This window comes from Gossypium hirsutum, chromosome D05 (genome assembly GCF_007990345.1).
Source record: "Gossypium hirsutum isolate 1008001.06 chromosome D05, Gossypium_hirsutum_v2.1, whole genome shotgun sequence".
NCBI classification, from domain to species: domain Eukaryota; kingdom Viridiplantae; phylum Streptophyta; class Magnoliopsida; order Malvales; family Malvaceae; genus Gossypium; species Gossypium hirsutum.
This window is the reverse complement of record NC_053441.1, coordinates 64,857,334-64,874,695: the sequence shown is the minus strand read 5'-3', so window position 1 is coordinate 64,874,695 and position 17,362 is coordinate 64,857,334. Positions and strand designations below refer to the sequence as shown.

General features: G+C 31.7%; 2 protein-coding genes and 2 pseudogenes across 2 annotated transcripts; all 4 read right to left on the bottom strand.

The window, feature by feature from the left end:
- Positions 1 to 1,678: 1,678 nt before the first annotated feature.
- On the bottom strand, positions 1,679 to 2,802 carry LOC107961180 (protein PLANT CADMIUM RESISTANCE 3-like; annotated as a pseudogene).
- A 3,306-nt stretch (positions 2,803 to 6,108) lies between these two features.
- Positions 6,109 to 7,274, bottom strand: LOC121217317 (receptor-like protein 9DC3). The gene is made up of 3 exons (XM_041092842.1): positions 7,267 to 7,274; positions 6,737 to 7,168; positions 6,109 to 6,529 (listed from the first exon to the last, which is right to left on the bottom strand). Exons 1-3 carry the CDS (start codon positions 7,272 to 7,274, stop codon positions 6,109 to 6,111), a joined length of 861 nt encoding a protein of 286 aa, XP_040948776.1.
- Positions 7,275 to 7,435: 161 nt separating this feature from the next.
- On the bottom strand, positions 7,436 to 9,170 carry LOC121217006 (receptor-like protein 6). Its single transcript, XM_041092544.1, has 2 exons — positions 7,946 to 9,170; positions 7,436 to 7,519 (listed from the first exon to the last, which is right to left on the bottom strand). The coding sequence occupies exons 1-2, from the start codon at positions 9,143 to 9,145 to the stop codon at positions 7,496 to 7,498; spliced, it is 1,224 nt and encodes a 407-aa protein (XP_040948478.1). The 5' UTR covers positions 9,146 to 9,170; the 3' UTR covers positions 7,436 to 7,495.
- A 2,894-nt stretch (positions 9,171 to 12,064) lies between these two features.
- Positions 12,065 to 16,816, bottom strand: LOC107960546 (transcription initiation factor TFIID subunit 6b-like; annotated as a pseudogene).
- Positions 16,817 to 17,362: the final 546 nt, after the last annotated feature.

Genomic DNA, 17,362 nt, shown 5'->3' with positions numbered 1-17,362 from the left:
TTTATAATACGTATATATATACTTGATATATTTGTATATACCTCGGTAACATTATTACTAGTTTTCAATATACGCATATATTACCTAAATATTTTAGTATTATATAAATATTTTAACATTATATTATATATGTATTTATATATTACGTATGTACATATACCTTTTAATATTATATTTTGTATTACGTAAATATTATTTTAAATACCGTATTGTATATACATATGTCCTTAGTACCACGTTACATATATATTGTGTATATACTTGTTTCCTTACCCTTATTATATTCATTGTTAATACATTTATTTTTTTATATACATGCATACGTACCCTTTTTTATAATATTATTTTTTACACATATATGTATATATTTATCTATGTTTTCATATTCTATAATTTATATGCATTTCTTATTTTATGGTTTAAAATTATACATGCATATACATTTTTACATAATTGTATTTATTGTCATCATTGTTATTTGGTGTTTGTTTATTTATTCGTGTACACTTGTGTTTTTTTTTAAATGTTAGTTCTATTTATTTATTTGTATGCTTTGTTTATGTAATCGCCTCGTCATTTCATTTTGCCTATTGCATTGTTGTTACTCACCTTACTTTGCTCACCTTGTCGTACTCGTTATTGTTTTGTCAAGCATTGACACTAAACACCAAAAGGAAAATTTTTCTAAATAAGGCAATATTTCGCGTTTGGAAACTCGAGAAAACGTGCCCTAACGTGCTGGGTTTCGATTTCTCGTTTGACTAAATAGCCAAATATCCTCTTAAAGCTTCAAAGTATGGTTTCATTAAACTATAAGGTGATCTTGGTTTCGATGGTTTAGAGTATCGTGTCCTAACGTGCTGGATGTGATATTCCTTCGGAACGAGAGAATCTTATGTTTCAATTCGCGATATCAGATTTTCTTTTAAGGATCGTATTTTTTTTTAAACTCTTCAAATTTTTAATTTTCGACACTAAGACACTAATTAATCAACTAGGTACCAATTTTGGGCGTATCGAGGGTGCTAATCCTTCCTCGTGCGTAACCGACTCCCGAACTCATTTTTCTGAATTTCGTAGACCAAAATCGTTGTTTTAATAAAATTAAATCATTTATTAAAAACAACCACTTTTTGAGGTGACCCGATCACACCTCGTCAAAAAAGGATTGGTGGCGACTCCCGTTTTCATTTTTTTTAAAATCCAAGTCGACCCCGTTTTCATTCAAAAAAATGGTGTCAACATCCTTCTTCATCCATTGATGCGATTGCTATATTTTGGTTTTCTTCTTCGCCTCTTCTCATGTTGGTCTTCAACCAAATTCACAAACCTTTTCGCCTTACCGGTTTGGAAAACAACACATCCCATGGCCATTCCAAACACTACTTTCCAACCAAAAGCAATGTATCGAGTATTGATACCCGCGCCGAAGTATTGATACCAAATCTTTTTTACCATATATTTTTCATTCACAAAATTGGATACATTTTTTTACCAAAATTTTGTATTTCATTTGAACTCCCTGAACAATTGAGAAAATTAAGATTGATGAGATTACAAAGTAGATTGACTTAGTCTTCTTCCTTATAATACATAAAGAATCTGAGTGTCTATTTACTTATAATACGTAAATTCCTGTATTATTAAAAATAATCAAACCCATTCAAGTCTTCTTCCTCACACTACACCAACATCATCATACTTATAAAAATACCAAGTTGACTTACAATTTTCAAGTTTATGTACCGATTTTGATACTAAGTAGAAGTTGCCAACTTTAGGTATCACGATATATATGAACCCTTTTAAAAAATGCTATTTACTATTTAACAGAGTCACATTTTGACAATCACAAACATACATAACTTGAAATCCAATTGGCACCAATTATGGAAAGCAAAGGAATTAAGTGTTACATATAAAGACGATATTAATGCAGCGATCATCATCATCATCTATTTGCTCATGCCTTTTTCTACCGCTGGAGCCATTGCCAGCCCTGGGTTCTTCCCACATTTGCATGCCAACCTGCATATATAAATATACCCCCACAAAATTAATGACCTCAAACAATAATTTATCTCATCATTACTAACATATTTATTCGGAGATATTTGTTTACAGCTACTCAATTAATATACTTGAAGTTATATTAAGAATAATTAAAAGGGGTATAATATTGGTATGTAGACATACCGATAGACATGTCGAATCCACGGTTCTGGAGCTCACGATACTCTTGTGTCAAAGCACAAGGCTCGCAGCAGAAATGACGCATGCAATCGCCACAATGGCCTCCTTTCAAGTTATACTGCTTTCTCAGTTTGGATCGGTAGCAGCAAGAATATAAGCACCCACACCCGGTGATGAACATTATTAATGTGTATACTGCCCCACTTGCCCCACATGCTGCACCATCCAACAGTGTTTTTCAACATTATTATTAATTACATAATATCTCTTTAAATATATATATGTCTGCAAACCTAAGATGATAAGATTTCAATTTAGAAATTAATAACTTACAAGTCGACCCTTTATCAACAATCTCAGCAATCTGGCCAAAGGTGATGCATGGGCAACAGTATGAAATGCAACCTGAAATGTCCATATATTTAATTGATAAACTAATTCATATATTTAAAATGACACAACTGATATTGAAGAAAGAAGAAAGGGTTACAAGTTTTCAGGTCAGAGCAACAATCGCAGAATCCGGTGGACCAAGGAAGTTCATTTTGAGGCTGCCCTGATGGGTGGTTCATGGTTGAGGAATTTAGGCAGGATAAAGTTGCAATTCAAAATGAAAGGATTTATATTTTTCATTCTTAAAATTGGATGCTTTTTCTTTTAGCAAAATCTTGTATTTCATAAAATGTGTATACTTATATATATATATAGCCTCATAATTTAAATCTAAAACCTGATAAATTTATTTGGGAATAATTATTTTTCTTTCGTTAATTATTTCTTTTTTAATCAAGTAAAAAATTAAAATTAAAAAGACATAATGATTTATTTAGCATTTTTTAACTTTACAAACGAAAAGTCATTTTAGCTTTTCATTTTTTTTATCTCTTTTAGCTTTAAAACAAAAAGACATAATGATATATTTTGATTTTTGCTCATCTAAAAAATCAAAGGGTGAGACAGAGGATTAAAAATATTTTTTAAAATATATATATATATATTAAAATTTTTAGAATTAGAACTACATTGCTAATTTTTGAAAATATTAAGGGTTAAATTTATTAAATTTTTTAGAATTTGAACTAAAATCACAAGTTTTGTTAACATTCAGGGCTAAATTTGTTGATTTTTTTTATATCTAGGATCAAATTGATAGAATGTGTAAACATTGGAGGCCTAAATTTGTTATTAGACTAATAAAAAAAGCCCACATCAGCTTTTGGTCACTCATTTAACAACAACTAACAAGAGAGTGACTAAAATATTTACTTTCGAAAAGGTTAACAACTAAATCGAAAAGGTTAACAACTACTTCCTCTTTACCCTATATTTTTCATTCATAAAATTGATTACTTTTTTTTACCAAAGAAGTAAAATAATTAACATTCATGAGATTACAAAGTCTTCTTGCTTATAACACATCATGAATTCTCATCGTCACGTGTTTATAAATGCAACTCGAACTTGAATAATTGAATCTTTTGTAATTCTACATGTATTTTTTTTATGGTGAGCAGTATAATGTTTACTAAAAATTGAAATTCAAGAAAGAAGACATACATAGTTGCACCATACAAGATGTTACACTCGAACTAAACCCTTACAAATAGTACGAAATGCAATGAAATACAGAGGAATTGGTACAATCATAAAAACAGACACATACCAATGCAACTTTTCACCATAGGAAAAACTTCACTTTTCACCATAGGAAAAACTTTCTGATAGACTACTAAACAAGAAATTATGAAGACACAGCACAAATGCTTTAACTTCATTTGCACCAACCAGATCCTTCTTCATCCACTGATGCGATTGCTATATTTTGGCTTTCTTCTTCGCCTCTTCTCATGTTGGTCTTCAACCAAATTCACGAACCTTTTTGCCTTACCAGTTTGGAAAACAACACATCCCATGGCCATTCCAAACACTACCCGGCATCCATAACCTACCAACACCACTTTCCAACCAAAAGCAATGTTTGCTTTTGAGCCATCCTTTTCCAGCACATTTGGAGGTCGTGTCTCATTGATGCTGCAACCACTTGAAGCGCAAAATGCAAAAACCTTGAGTTCGAGGCCGGTTTGGCTACTTTCAAGACCAATGCTCATAATTACTCCTGACAAAAGCTATTTGTTGTCTTTCGCCCTCCTAATGCTGAAAATGAGCTAGATTTGGACTTGGGAAAACATGTTTTCATTTAGTTCTTTACATTCCTCTTATTTTACTTCAACTCGAAACTACATATAACATAAGTTCCTATAGAATTGAATTAACTGATCAATTGAGTAAAATTGATTTTGTGTTATTTTTCTTTTATTGGTTATATCAAAAGCGTAAAACTTTATTTTTTAGTATTGGTTCTTATAGTTAGCACAGAAGTAGACATGTGTCTTCCATTAAGAGTGCAATTTTACTTTATTCTTTCAGAAGTTCAAAAAGCTTTCCATGGGATTCGAACCAACTTGTCATATAGATGGAAGGGTTATTTCACGTAAGTTTTCCCCTAAAATTTGAGACAAGATGAACTTTTTTCCAATATATTCATATAAATACTTTTTAGAAATTATTTTAAATTCAAGTTTTAAGACTCGCGGTCAATTTTTCTCTTTCTATATTGTCACCTATTTCTTAAGAAAATAAAATAAATTACTTGTTTATTGAGGTGAATGTCGTGTAAAAATTGCAAAAATTGCTAGCCTTAAAATTTTCATTATATGTCACTCTTATTTTTTTAGAACTAATTTTAAATACAATGAAGCTGATAAGGACCTTGACATGCTTCCTGCACTTAAAAACCTTCTTCAACAAGCCATTCCCATTACAATATTCAGGTTAGTATTATATTTGTATGCCATAATTTTTTCCAATACTTTCTTGAAATAAGTTAAATATGTATGAAGAATCAAAGTGAACAATTTTGAAAAGAAATTATCATGCCATTTGACTGATTTTTTTCTATTTTTTTATTTTTTTAATATGATTATAATGTAATAGTGGAGATCAAAATGGTATAATACTGACAGTGGGAACCTTACAACATTTGAAAAAGTTGGCCGAAGAGTTAAACATAAAGTTAACAAAAGAGGAAGCATGGAGTTTTAGAACCAAGGTTTTATGTTTGCTCATTTAATTATATATATTGTGATTAGATATATTTAAGTATCAAACTATCCGTCTAATATGATTACCCAATTTGGGTCTAAAGTTGAATAAGAAGTCTTAAGTCTTGACTCAATTGGATTTATTAGCACTTTCAAGGCAAGCTCACACTACCTACCTAGTTCAATAGGATTGTCCAATATGTGCTAGGTCGTGGACAGCATTTTCACAAATTCTAGACAACTCGTCTTGAATTTTTATTTAAATATAAAATTTTTAATATAAACATATTATATTTTCTAAATAGTTAGTCGAGCCAATAGGTTGGCTCGGACTAAGATTTAGTAATTGAAAAGTATTTTAAACTTAATCACAAAAAGTAAAAATATTAGAAGAAATTAATTTTGTAGAATTTCATATATATTGAACATTGAAATGAGGGTTTTTTTTTCTTATTGAATAACTCGACTCATAAATTACACTTTATATTTATAAAAGTTTATTCATATTTATATTTATAAAAGTTTATTCATATAATTTTTACCAATTAATAAGCTGACAAAATCTTGAATGCAGAGATTATTGAGACTCAAAAATGAAAGTCATGAAAGAAGACATAAATAGTTGAACCATACAAAATGTTACATTTAAAACAAACCCTTACAAATACTATGTAATGCAATGAAATATAGATGAATTGTCACAATAACAAAGACAGATGCATGCCAATGCAACCTTTCACCATAGGAAAAAATTGAAAGACTTCAAAACAAGAAATTATGAAGATACAACATCAACACTTGAACATCATTTCCACTAACTAGATCCTTCTTCGTCCATTTCTGCGACTGCCATCCTTTGACTTTCTTCTTCGCTTCTTCTCATGTTGGATTTCAACAAATTCACCAACCATTTCGGCTTACCAGTTTGGAAAACAACATATCCCACGGACATTCCGAACACCACTCCGCATCCATAACCTATCAACACCACTTTCCAACCAAAAGTAATGTTTGATTTTGAGCCATCTTTTTCAAGCACATTTAGAGGTGGTGGCTCAATGATGTTGCAACCTTTCGAGACCGGAAATCCACATAATCCCTTGTTTCCTTCATATGAATCATTTCCAAATGTGTTGAACTGTTTGCCTTGAGGAATCTGACCATGGAGTTTATTTTCCCTTGTTTCCTTCATATGAATCATTTCCAAATGTGTTGAACTGTTTGCCTTGAGGAATCTGACCATGGAGTTTATTTTCAGAAACATTGAAGGACGAAAGAAATGGCAGATCTGCCAATCTATTTGGAATCGTCCCAGACAACCTGTTTGAAGATAGGTCCAACCATTCAAGACTTGTCAAATTCCCTATTGAGGTGGGGATACCACCATTAAGGTTATTATGAGAAAGGTTGAGCCCTTTCAGTAAGTTAAGCTTCCCAAAAACCTCTGGAATACCCCTTCAAACTGATTGTTTGATAGATCAATGATCATCCACATGGTGAAAATTTTCACCAAGTCCATATCTTGTCCTTTCATAACAATTCCAATGGAATAGGTATAGAAGCCACTTCCAGGACAATTCACCCCCATGTACGACATTGTACTCCCAATCTTCTCTAGATTTATGATAGCCTTCAATACAAGAACTTGCAAAAATGGAAGACTGCCCAACCAATGAGGAAATGTATCATTGATCTTGTTGTTACCAAGATCTAGCACTTCCAGACCTCTACAATTAAGGATGGATGGTGTCAAAGGCCCTTCTAACAGATTTCCATTTAAGTTGAAATTACTCAATTGGCATCCCTTTGCGAATGCTGGAGGAATCGTCCCATAAAACTTGTTCTTCTTCAGATTCAAGAATTCAAGCCAGTAGCTCAAATTTCCAAAACATTTCGGAATTGATCCACTCAAGTAATTGTGGGACAAATCAAGAATTTGAAGATAAGTGGCATTGCATATTAAAGAAGAGACCTCTCCATTGAAACTATTATTTGAGATCAAAAAGACTCTTATGGTCGAAGCTGGAATCGGAAGATTTCCACGGATCAAATTGGAGCTTAAGTCAAGAACTGCAATATTATTCCATGGAAAGTGCTCAACTTCTGTCAAAGAGTTGTGAGATATAAGTAAGTCAAAGAGCCATTCCCCACCTCTTGCATCCACTGTGGAATCTTGCCTTCAATTTTGTTGCAAGAGAGGTCTAAGCTTTCCAAACTTTTAAGCCCTTTCAAAAATTGGGGGAATTCACTAAGATTGCAAGATGACAAAAATAAGCTTGTAAGATTAACAGTAGAAGTAGTATTAGATGTTAAGGATAGGCTGTTATATGAAAGGTCAAGATATTCGAGATTTGGAAGGTTTGAGAACATGCTAAACTCTATGACACCACTAAGATTATTTGAGGATAACTGGAGTCCGGTAAGATTGAGAAGTTGGAATATTGAAGATGGAAGAGGACCTTGGAGTTTATTATTCTCTAACCATATCAATTCTAGTGATTTGGATTGGAATTCTTTGATATGTCCACTGAATTGATTTTTAGAGAGATCTATTCTCTTTAAGGGGGAGCAGTATACAACCATGACGGAAGTATTCCATTAAGTAAATTGTTATCTAAGTATAAATATATTAAATTAGGAAAAGCGGTTACCTCATCTGGAATGGAACCTTCTAATGAATTTTCAGATATTTTCAAGTATTCCAACTGCGTTAGGTTTAGAATTGACGATGGAATTTGTCCACTAAATTGGTTCCCCGACAAGTCTAAATGAGTGAGTTGCAAGAGATTCCCCAGTGATCTTGGAACCGTTCCTGATAAGTTGGAATAGGAGAGATCTAAAAACTTCAAAGACACAAGATTCCCCATCGAGTGAGGCAATCCTCCAAAAAAATTTGCGTCTCCAGTAAACAAGTACCCCGATTTTGTTTTTGAGACAGACAATCGTTGAGAGAAAAAATGTCCTGATAGATCTAAGTACTTTAAGGCCTGTAGATTATCAACTGAATCAATGAATTCTGTAGAGAAGGACATGGACGACAGATCCAAATGTTCAAGATTGCTGCTCCGATTCAACTTCAAAGGATCAAGACTGAGGATTGGGTTGCTTCCCAAGTTGAGGAGATTGAGGTTTGGCAAATCAAAAATGTTTTTTGGGAATTTTCCTTGCAAATCACAATAAGCAAGACTGAGAGACCTTAGAGAAGAGGATAGATTCATGAAGACATGAGCATTAACAGAAGACATGTCCATTCCATCCAAAAACAGATGTCTGACCTCGGATAGGTTGTGAACAAGTCCCTCCAGAGCATGTTTGTCAATTGTAAATTTCTCATAGTCATAAATCGAAGAGGAGATATCAAGTGAAACCAATTTTGACAGGTGGGAGACTTGGGATGGGACTTGTCCTGCAAACCCTGTATGAGAAAGGTTGAGGTAGAATAGGCTTGTAAACCCACCGAACTCGGATGGAATTTTGGAAAGATTAAAATCATTGTAGGCAAGGTTGAGTTTTTGAAGGTGAGGAAGAAGGAAGAGAGTGGTATTGGGAGGGAAGTTGCCATATAGCCAACTGCAGCTCAAGTCAAGGGCAATAACATGAGCATTTAGGTGGTCACAAGTGACCCCATCCCATGAGCAGCAATCTGTACCCTCCTTCCATGAATTTGTCTTGGGATAAGATTTAAGGCCAGCAATCTCATTGCAAGACAAAGAAGCACCCTCTGTCTGAGTGATGGAAAAAGAATTCTTGAACTGGGTTAGTGAAGAGCAGGAGTGAGATCCTGAAGAAGAAAAAGAAGCATAAAGATGGGGAAAGAAGAGGAATAGGCAGAGAAAGAGATAGGAGGCCATGTTATGTTGGTAGAGGAAGATGAAGGATAGGAATGGCATTTATAGGCAACAAATAAAACCACAACATTGGTGTTACAGTCTGTTTTTCTTTTACATTGAAAAGTTATGGATATTAGATTTTCAAAATTTTTTGTATTTTTTAACCACCACTTAGTCTTCCTTTTACCATATATTTTTCTTTTAGCAAAATCTTGTGTTTCATAAAAAGGTGTATACTTTTGTATGCTTTTTCTTTTAGCAAAATCTTATATTTCATAAAAACGTGTATACTTATATATATTTTGATAAATTCAAAATCTCATTTATTATAAATTTTGATAAATTTATTTGGGAATAATTATTTTTTATTCGTTAATTATTTCTCTTTTAATCAAGTAAAAAATTAAAACTAAAAAGACATAATGATTTATTTAGCATTTTTTAACTTTACAAACGAAAAGTCATTTTAGCTTTTCATTTTTTTTATCTCTTTTAGCATTAAAACAAAAAGATATAATGATATGTTTTGATTTTAGCTCATCTAAAAAAATCAAAGGGTGAGACATAGGATTAAAAATATTTTTTTAAATATATATTAAAATTTTTAGAATTAGAACTAAATTGCTAATTTTTGAAAATATTAAGGGTTAAATTTATTAAAATTTTTAGAATTTGAACTAAAATGACAAGTTTTGTTAACATTTAGGGCTAAATTTGTTATTAGACTAATAAAAAAACCCACATTAGCTTTCCGTCACTCATTTAGCAACAACTAACAGGAGAGTGACTAAAATATTTACTTTCGAAAAGGTTAACAACTAAATCGAAAAAATTAATAGTTGAGTAAACTTGTTAATGAGTTGGGCTACTTGGCAAGGCCCAAAATTTGGGAGGGTTTGGATAAAAATATTAGGCCCAAAAATTAGGTTTGGGTAAAAAAAATAGGCCCGTTTAAAATTTGGGCTGGGTTCAGGCTTGAACATTCAAAGCTCGAGCCCAGCCCGGCCCATTTTTAAGTGTATAATACTTTATATTATAAAATTTAGAACAGATTAAAAAATAAACTTATATTAAATATATAATAATACTATAATGTAAACATTAAAATAATGTTAATTAGATGACTATATAAAAATTTTCAATAAATAAAAAATGTTTAAATTATTAAATATTAAAATAATATAATATAAATATTTAAACAAAAACTAAAAATTATATAAGCATGCCTAAAATGAGCTTGCGTTAGTCTTTTGCAAATATGGATGAGTTTAGGTGAAATTTTAAGCTCATATTTCGGGCCGAGCCAAGCTTGAGCAAGTATAAAGTACGTTAATATCATCCTTAGGCCTGACCTGGCCCAGCTCATGAGCACCTCTATAGTTGAATGACTAGAATAGAACCAAAGGAATAGCTTAGTGATTATTTTTGTAATTGACCCATATGAAATTTAGGTTAATTTCTGCTATTAGTCCTTGTACTTTGCAAAAGTTGTGGACTTAATCTTTATACTTTAATTTGGTCATTTTTAGTTCATGTACTTTTCAAATTTTAAAATTTTAGTCATCATCAAACAATAATCGTTAAATTTATTAAGTTCTGTTATTTTTAAAAAATGATGCTACAAATATATTAGGCTTAACTCATAAATCGGTATCTAAATTATACTCATTTTACGATGTTGGTACCTAAACTTATTTTTGGTCACAAGTGGTACATAAACTACTTTTTTTTCCCAAGTTACTACCGCCATTAGTCAAAAGTCTATTTTAGAAACAGGCTTAACCCATAAATTGGTACCTAGACTATAATTTGGTACCTCCGTCATTAGTCAAACCGTTCAGTTTATATGAAAAAAAAAATAACCAAATAAAAATTGACATGTAATAAAAAAAGACTATTATTATTTTTATATATATAAATAGAGAGAACTAGTTCAACCAGTTTTTTTTAGCTTAGTTCAACTGATTTGTTTTTGCTCGCAAGTCAATGATTCAACCCCTATTTCCGGTTGAATCAGTCTGTTTTTGAAAACACTAGTTTTGATCAATGAAAGAACATTTTTTATCCCCTCAGATCAGAGAAATAGGTGGTGAAATTCAAAACCAAAATTAATCACCAGCGTTTCGACCTCAAGTGGGCCAATTTCAAACATTATCGGCATTGTCAAACATTATAAAGGAATAAGAAAGAAAAATATAAAAAATAATTAATTAATAATTATTTTTAAAAGTTTATATGACATACAATCTATTATTTGTTGCAATCTTTTTAGCCGATATAACATTTTGTGTAAAACGAGTAACGGAAGAATAGTTTTAGTAGTACTTATGGCCAAAATAAAAATTAGATACATTGGGAAAAAGAGCATTGTTTTAGGTATTAATTTGTTGTTCGAGTCTTTCTTTTTTAAATAGACTTAACGGTTTAACTAATGAAGATACTAATTTGAAGGAGAAAAAAAGTAGTTTAGGTACCACTTATGACCCTAAAAAAATTGAGGTCCGAAGATGGAAAAAAAGACATAATTTAGGTGGGTTAAGCCAATATATTTTTTTAAGTATAATGACATGCCAACTTGTTATTTCTACATATACTTGCTAAATAATCAATTAATTAATAACAACTCCCATTCTGCATCAATATTGAAATTTCAAAATTTGAAAAGTATAAAGACTTGGAATGACCCAATTGAAAAATATGGATTAAATCTATATTTGTCTACATAATACAAAACTAATAATTGAATTTAAATAAGCAGATTTAATTATTATTATTATTATTATTTGGGTCAAGACTAAAATTTCAAAATTTAAAAGGTACATAGTTTAAAATTGACCAATTCAAAAAATACAATGACTAAAATTGATCAAATTAAGGTATAAGGACTAAATCCATCATTTTCGTAAAGTACAGAGACTAATAGCAGAATTTAACGTAAAATTTAATATAAATAAAATCCAAAGTAGAATATATTTTTTGATAACTACAATACATTTATGAGCAAGGAAAAAAAAGAAAGAAGACTTATAAAGATAAACACAGTAAGACTGAAAAAAACTATGGGGATTAATTACACAAATTCCTTCAAAAACCATAGCTTTTGGAGGTGAAATTTAATCAAAGGAAGAATGAAAGCTCAGGTTTGGGAGTAAATGATAACATACTTTCACCAAAAAGTTCAAATAATGATGCTAACAAGTTCCCCGGTTCCAAGCCTGAGCTAGAACGGTTGATGTCTTTGAAACTCGACCCCCAACCTCCCTTCCAAGCATGTTATCGTTTGATAACGGCCGTGACATTGATGATACACAGATACTGGAACCTCCTACGGTGGTAGAAAAGCCGCTAACTGCCCCTTGTAAATCAGTTTGCATGGAATTTATCGGCATCATACCTATTGCACTCTCAGTTGCTATTTTCTTGGCAGTTGGTTGCTGCTGCATCAAGGTGTCCGTGCTTGCTTTTCGTTTATCTTGATTGATCAGAAAAAGGAATATCGTAAAGGGGGAGAAGAGATTTGTGGATTAAGTGTAAATATGATGGTTCGAAGAAATCATACTTGTCGCAACTTTGGTGTTGCTTTTCCAGACGGGACGAGTTGAGGGTGCTAGCAAACTGGGTAACATTTTAAGCCGATCATACATGCACAGTCCAGCTGCACGCTGTTAGTGGAAATTTTATGCAGTGTTGTTAGTTCTACAGCAAATAAATGAAACGATGCTCATAAACTGGTACCAAATTTGATGTTAAACTTACCAGCAGTGCCCCATAAACACACCAGGCCTCGTGTCTTTTTATTTCAGGTTCAAAAAGCTGCAAATACGCTTCAAGATTTGGTAGTATAAGTAAACGAACCTACATATGGAAGAAGAAGCGTTAGTCAAACATATGAAAGACAAACTTTACAGATGCCATAATAAAGATACCTATAGAGAAACCGCATATTTACACTTTTGGACTATAGATTTCCAAGTTCTTTCTTTCTTCGGATCTTGCAGAAAAGAGTGACAAAACAGTTTTCTGAAAGAAATGGACTTAAAAAGATGGCTATCATTGCAATATCTTTGACCAATTGATCCCACAAACCAGTATCTTATTGTGTTGCTAGTAAATATTTGAGATTAGAATTATACCACACTGGGTCCAAGGGATGCTAACCCTTGAATTGCTCCGTAATGCTGGGGAAATGTTTTCGTTGGGTCCAAAAAAGCGTGGAGCAGTGTCCTTGTCACACGTGGCTGAAGGTTGTGATAAACATGCCCGAATCTATAAAATATTGACTTGTAAGAAATGCATGTAAAAATCTGCATATCCAAGACAAATCATTATGCTGGAAATTAAGTTCTAATCTTTTCCGCATTCAACCTAAAAGCAAAGCATATCATATCGAAAATTGGATCATGTAAAAAAAAAGTAGCCACACACAATGGTCAAACATAGTGTTGGAGCATTGGCAGCAGCAAAAGAAGAGAACAGAGAGCACAGAACAATGAAGCAAGATGCAAGAAGTATTTTTACTTGCTCACAAATGTGCAGCAAGGGAGCATATGGCTGATAGCTTATTCAGCTCATTCATTCAACGAAAAAAAACATACATTTATAGTCAAATACATCACCAAATAGTCAACTAACCCCACTAATCAGCATTGGGACTATTAAAACATTGCTTGTACACATAAACAAGCCACCTAAACTAATCATTCAACACCTCATGCATCAAGTTGTCATCAACTTGTTCATTTTCAACTAGTTTAATTAGGATGAAACTAAAGAGAAACCTTGCTGTTACAGCAAGCATATGTGCTGCAGCATGTCATCAAGCTGCATGCACTTCAACACAAAATGTAACAGCAGCATGGTTGGCCAATTTCCAATACATAGGCATTCTTAATGATCCACACGTAATTAATCTATGTATTCTTGTTGGAACAATGGCAGCAGCAACAAAGAGATTTGCAAGCAGAAGCAAGAGTAAACGAAGCAGAAAAGAAAAACAAGCAGAGCAGCAAGCAAGAAACTTGAATGTACAGCCAGAATTGTAACTGAACATTATTACGTTTCATTCAAAATTTTTTGAAATAAAAAGGAGTTACAATTTGTTCATTTGATAGTTACCTACTAATCTAACTGCATCCACTAATTTACAACCAAAATAAGTTAAAGTCAAATACAAAATGAGCTGCCATATCAGCTTTTACATCAGCTAATCACTAACTTAATCCTACTAACTATTAAAGCTAGTTACAATCAAACTGAACTAAATTACATCAAAACAAAACAGCAATGTCAGTTGCTTCATTTGGTCCAAAAACCATTCGTGCGCTCCAAGCAAAATGAGCTGAGCTTGATAGCTGCTGGTCTCGACAGTTGCATGCTTCTGGCTCCATGTTGCATTGCAGTCCAGCTTTCAACAATTCTGTGCATATAACATGCATGCTTGCACCATTTGTTTTGCATGTGTGAAATAGCATAAAAATGATATACACATGATTTGAAGAATAGGTCCAAGTTTATAACTAAAAACTCGACACCTGAAATTCATAAAAACGAATATGCATGTATAAGTCCAAAAGAACAGAAATCTTCACCTTTTGCATATTGATGCCACTAGCTTTGCTGCAAAGTTTCTAAGTTCCCAATGATTGTCGGTGAATTTATTTCCTAACCTTTTTGCAACAAGGCAGGTAATAATAGATGGCATCAACTGGTGTAACTGAAGAACATTTTAAAAAATCAGATAGGTGGAAAATAAACCACTAGCATATTTGCATTAGTTCGTGTACTTCTAAATGATTGAAATAATAAACTCACGTAAGGTTCTATGTGTAAGTGTTCATTCTCGAGAAGACTCCGGGCAACACGCATCAAAGCAAACATGAGAGGGAATTTATTCAAATTCCGTGCAACCTGAGATAAATGTGGCAAAAATGTAAGCTTGAGATAACCAACCAAAAGTTCTTTGCAACACACATATATAATGAGGTATGAAAGATCTTTAAGACAACCTCATCCGCAATGAAATATGTAAAATAAGGAACTAAAGGATGTAATCCCGAGTCTGTTGCCAAACTCAGTAATGCTTGTTTAAAGAGAATTGATACTGATTTATTCATGGTAATGTCCACGATCTTGTCAAAGTAAAGCTGCATGACAACCAAATTAGTCTTTTAATATCATTCTGTGCAAAATGTATTTTAACATAAAAATGTTGCTGAAGATGTACAACATACTTGAAGCTCTCTAGATAATACATGTTTAACAAATAATTTGACATCAACGGAAAGCCCATCTTCTTTGTATTCAGCCTTTTTACCATCAGAAGGTGCTGCATGGAAAGCAAAATACCAATTCCATGTAGAAATGAAGATAACTCGTATTAGATTAAAGTGATAAAACCAGAAAAGAACATGAACCATGAGAGTCTTCAACACAAATAGCTTCGAGAGAATATTTAGGTTAGCTAAGACGGTACCTTCAATTGAAGCATTTTCTGGAATTACTGGTTGAATGCCTTAAATCGCAAGCCAGTGGGATGTAACAGATGTATCATGTGGTGCTTTTGGCAAAGGTGACTCAAGAACCTACATACATAAGGCAACATAGAAGATTTTAAGTGAAGACTTCTTTAATAAGGCAACATACAACAGAACCTCGAATATTGTTGATAAGTTCTTACTTCTTTAAACTCCACATCTTTGTCATCAATGTAGAACAAATCCACCGTTAATGAATTATTAGACCAACCAATGAAAATTTAACACGTAATATTTTTTTCTAATTCATCAAGTCCGCATGTGTAAAATAACATTATGTGAAAAACTAAATAAAACAATTAAATTAATTAAAAAAACTAAACATATGATTAATAAAAAAGAAGTAAATACTAAACTTGCATAACCAAAAATATTATATTCTCCATTTAAGCAAATGATCATCTTCTCCAAAGAGTTTTCCTTTTAAAATAATATTTTCAATTGATTTTTAAATAATATTTTTTATTATCTTTGAAAGTACGGCTTTTTTTTATTAACCATATGTTTAGTTATTTGTTTTTTTATTTCATTTAATTATTGTTTTATTTAGTTTTTCACTATTATTTTATCCACGTGGACTTGATAATTAAAAAAAGGGTTCTATGTGTCAAATTTTCATTGGTTGATTTAGCAATTTTCTAACAGTGTTAATACCAAGTACCAATGGCGGATCCTAGGGGTTGGGACTAGGTTTTTTTTTGGGGGAGGGGGCAGGTAAAATTTTCTAAAATTTTAATGGTTTAATAATATTTTTTTTAAAAAAATTAAAATTTTTGTGAGATTAATGAGAATTTTCAAAATTTAAGAGTGCTTAATTAAAATTTTTTAAAAAATTAAAAGGTATAATGAAAATTTTCAAAAATTTTGAGGGCTTAATTGAAATTTTCTAAAAATTTTAAAGGAAAAAACAAAATTCTCCAATTTTTTTTTTTTGCAGGGATGGCGGGACAAAGAGCCCCTTAAGCTACCAATAATAGTCCATCTTTATCAAGTATCATAATAAAATATATATTGATAGTTTAGGTACCACATTAAACATTTTCAAAGTACATGTACCATAATAATAACACATATTGATAGTTCAGGTGCCACATTATATATTTTCAAAGTACTTGTACCACTAGACATTTTATAAAAGTACAGATGCCAAAGATGACATTATCCCTGCTTATAATAATAATATCAAAGTTAAAAGATGCTTTTAGTCCCTATATTTAAAAGGTTAGAAATTAAGTCTTCCAACTTTTTTATTTAAAAATCTCAGTATAATTATTAAACTCGTAAATATTTTATATCAAAATTTAATAATTTAACATGTTGATTAAGCTAATGGAAACTACAACCAACATGAATGATTAAACTAAAATTTTTAAATTAAGAAAAATTAACTTTTAAAGTACAGGGACTAAAACTCAAATTCTATAAACCATTGTTGTTTTATGCATGTCGTGAATGTACGGAATTTGCTTTCAATTCTGAAAAAGCTTGTTACTTTCTATTTGGTTTTCTCTAATTTTCTCTTTACATCATTTCATTTCATGCTTTTTAATTAGGTGGTTACGATTGATTTTAGGTGGTGTGAATTTGGGTCGGGTCAATTTTAATTTAAAAATTTTTGGGTTATTTCGAGTTTATATTATATAAAATTTGGGTTATTTTATGATTAAATTATTTTGGATTTGAGTCGGTGTAAGGTTTTTTTTTC

Coding starts and splice junctions, on each gene's coding strand:
- LOC121217317 (XM_041092842.1), bottom strand. Junction 6,530..6,736: donor TTTGAAGGGGTATTCCAGAG/GTTTTTGGGAAG, acceptor CTCCATGGTCAG/ATTCCTCAAGGCAAACAGTT.
- LOC121217006 (XM_041092544.1), bottom strand. CDS start 9,145: ATGGCCTCCTATCTCTTTCTCTGCCTATTCCTCTTCTTTCCCCATCTT. Junction 7,520..7,945: donor AAGGTTCCATTCCAGATGAG/GTAACCGCTTTT, acceptor AATTTTTGAAAG/GGCTTAAAAGTTTGGAAAGC.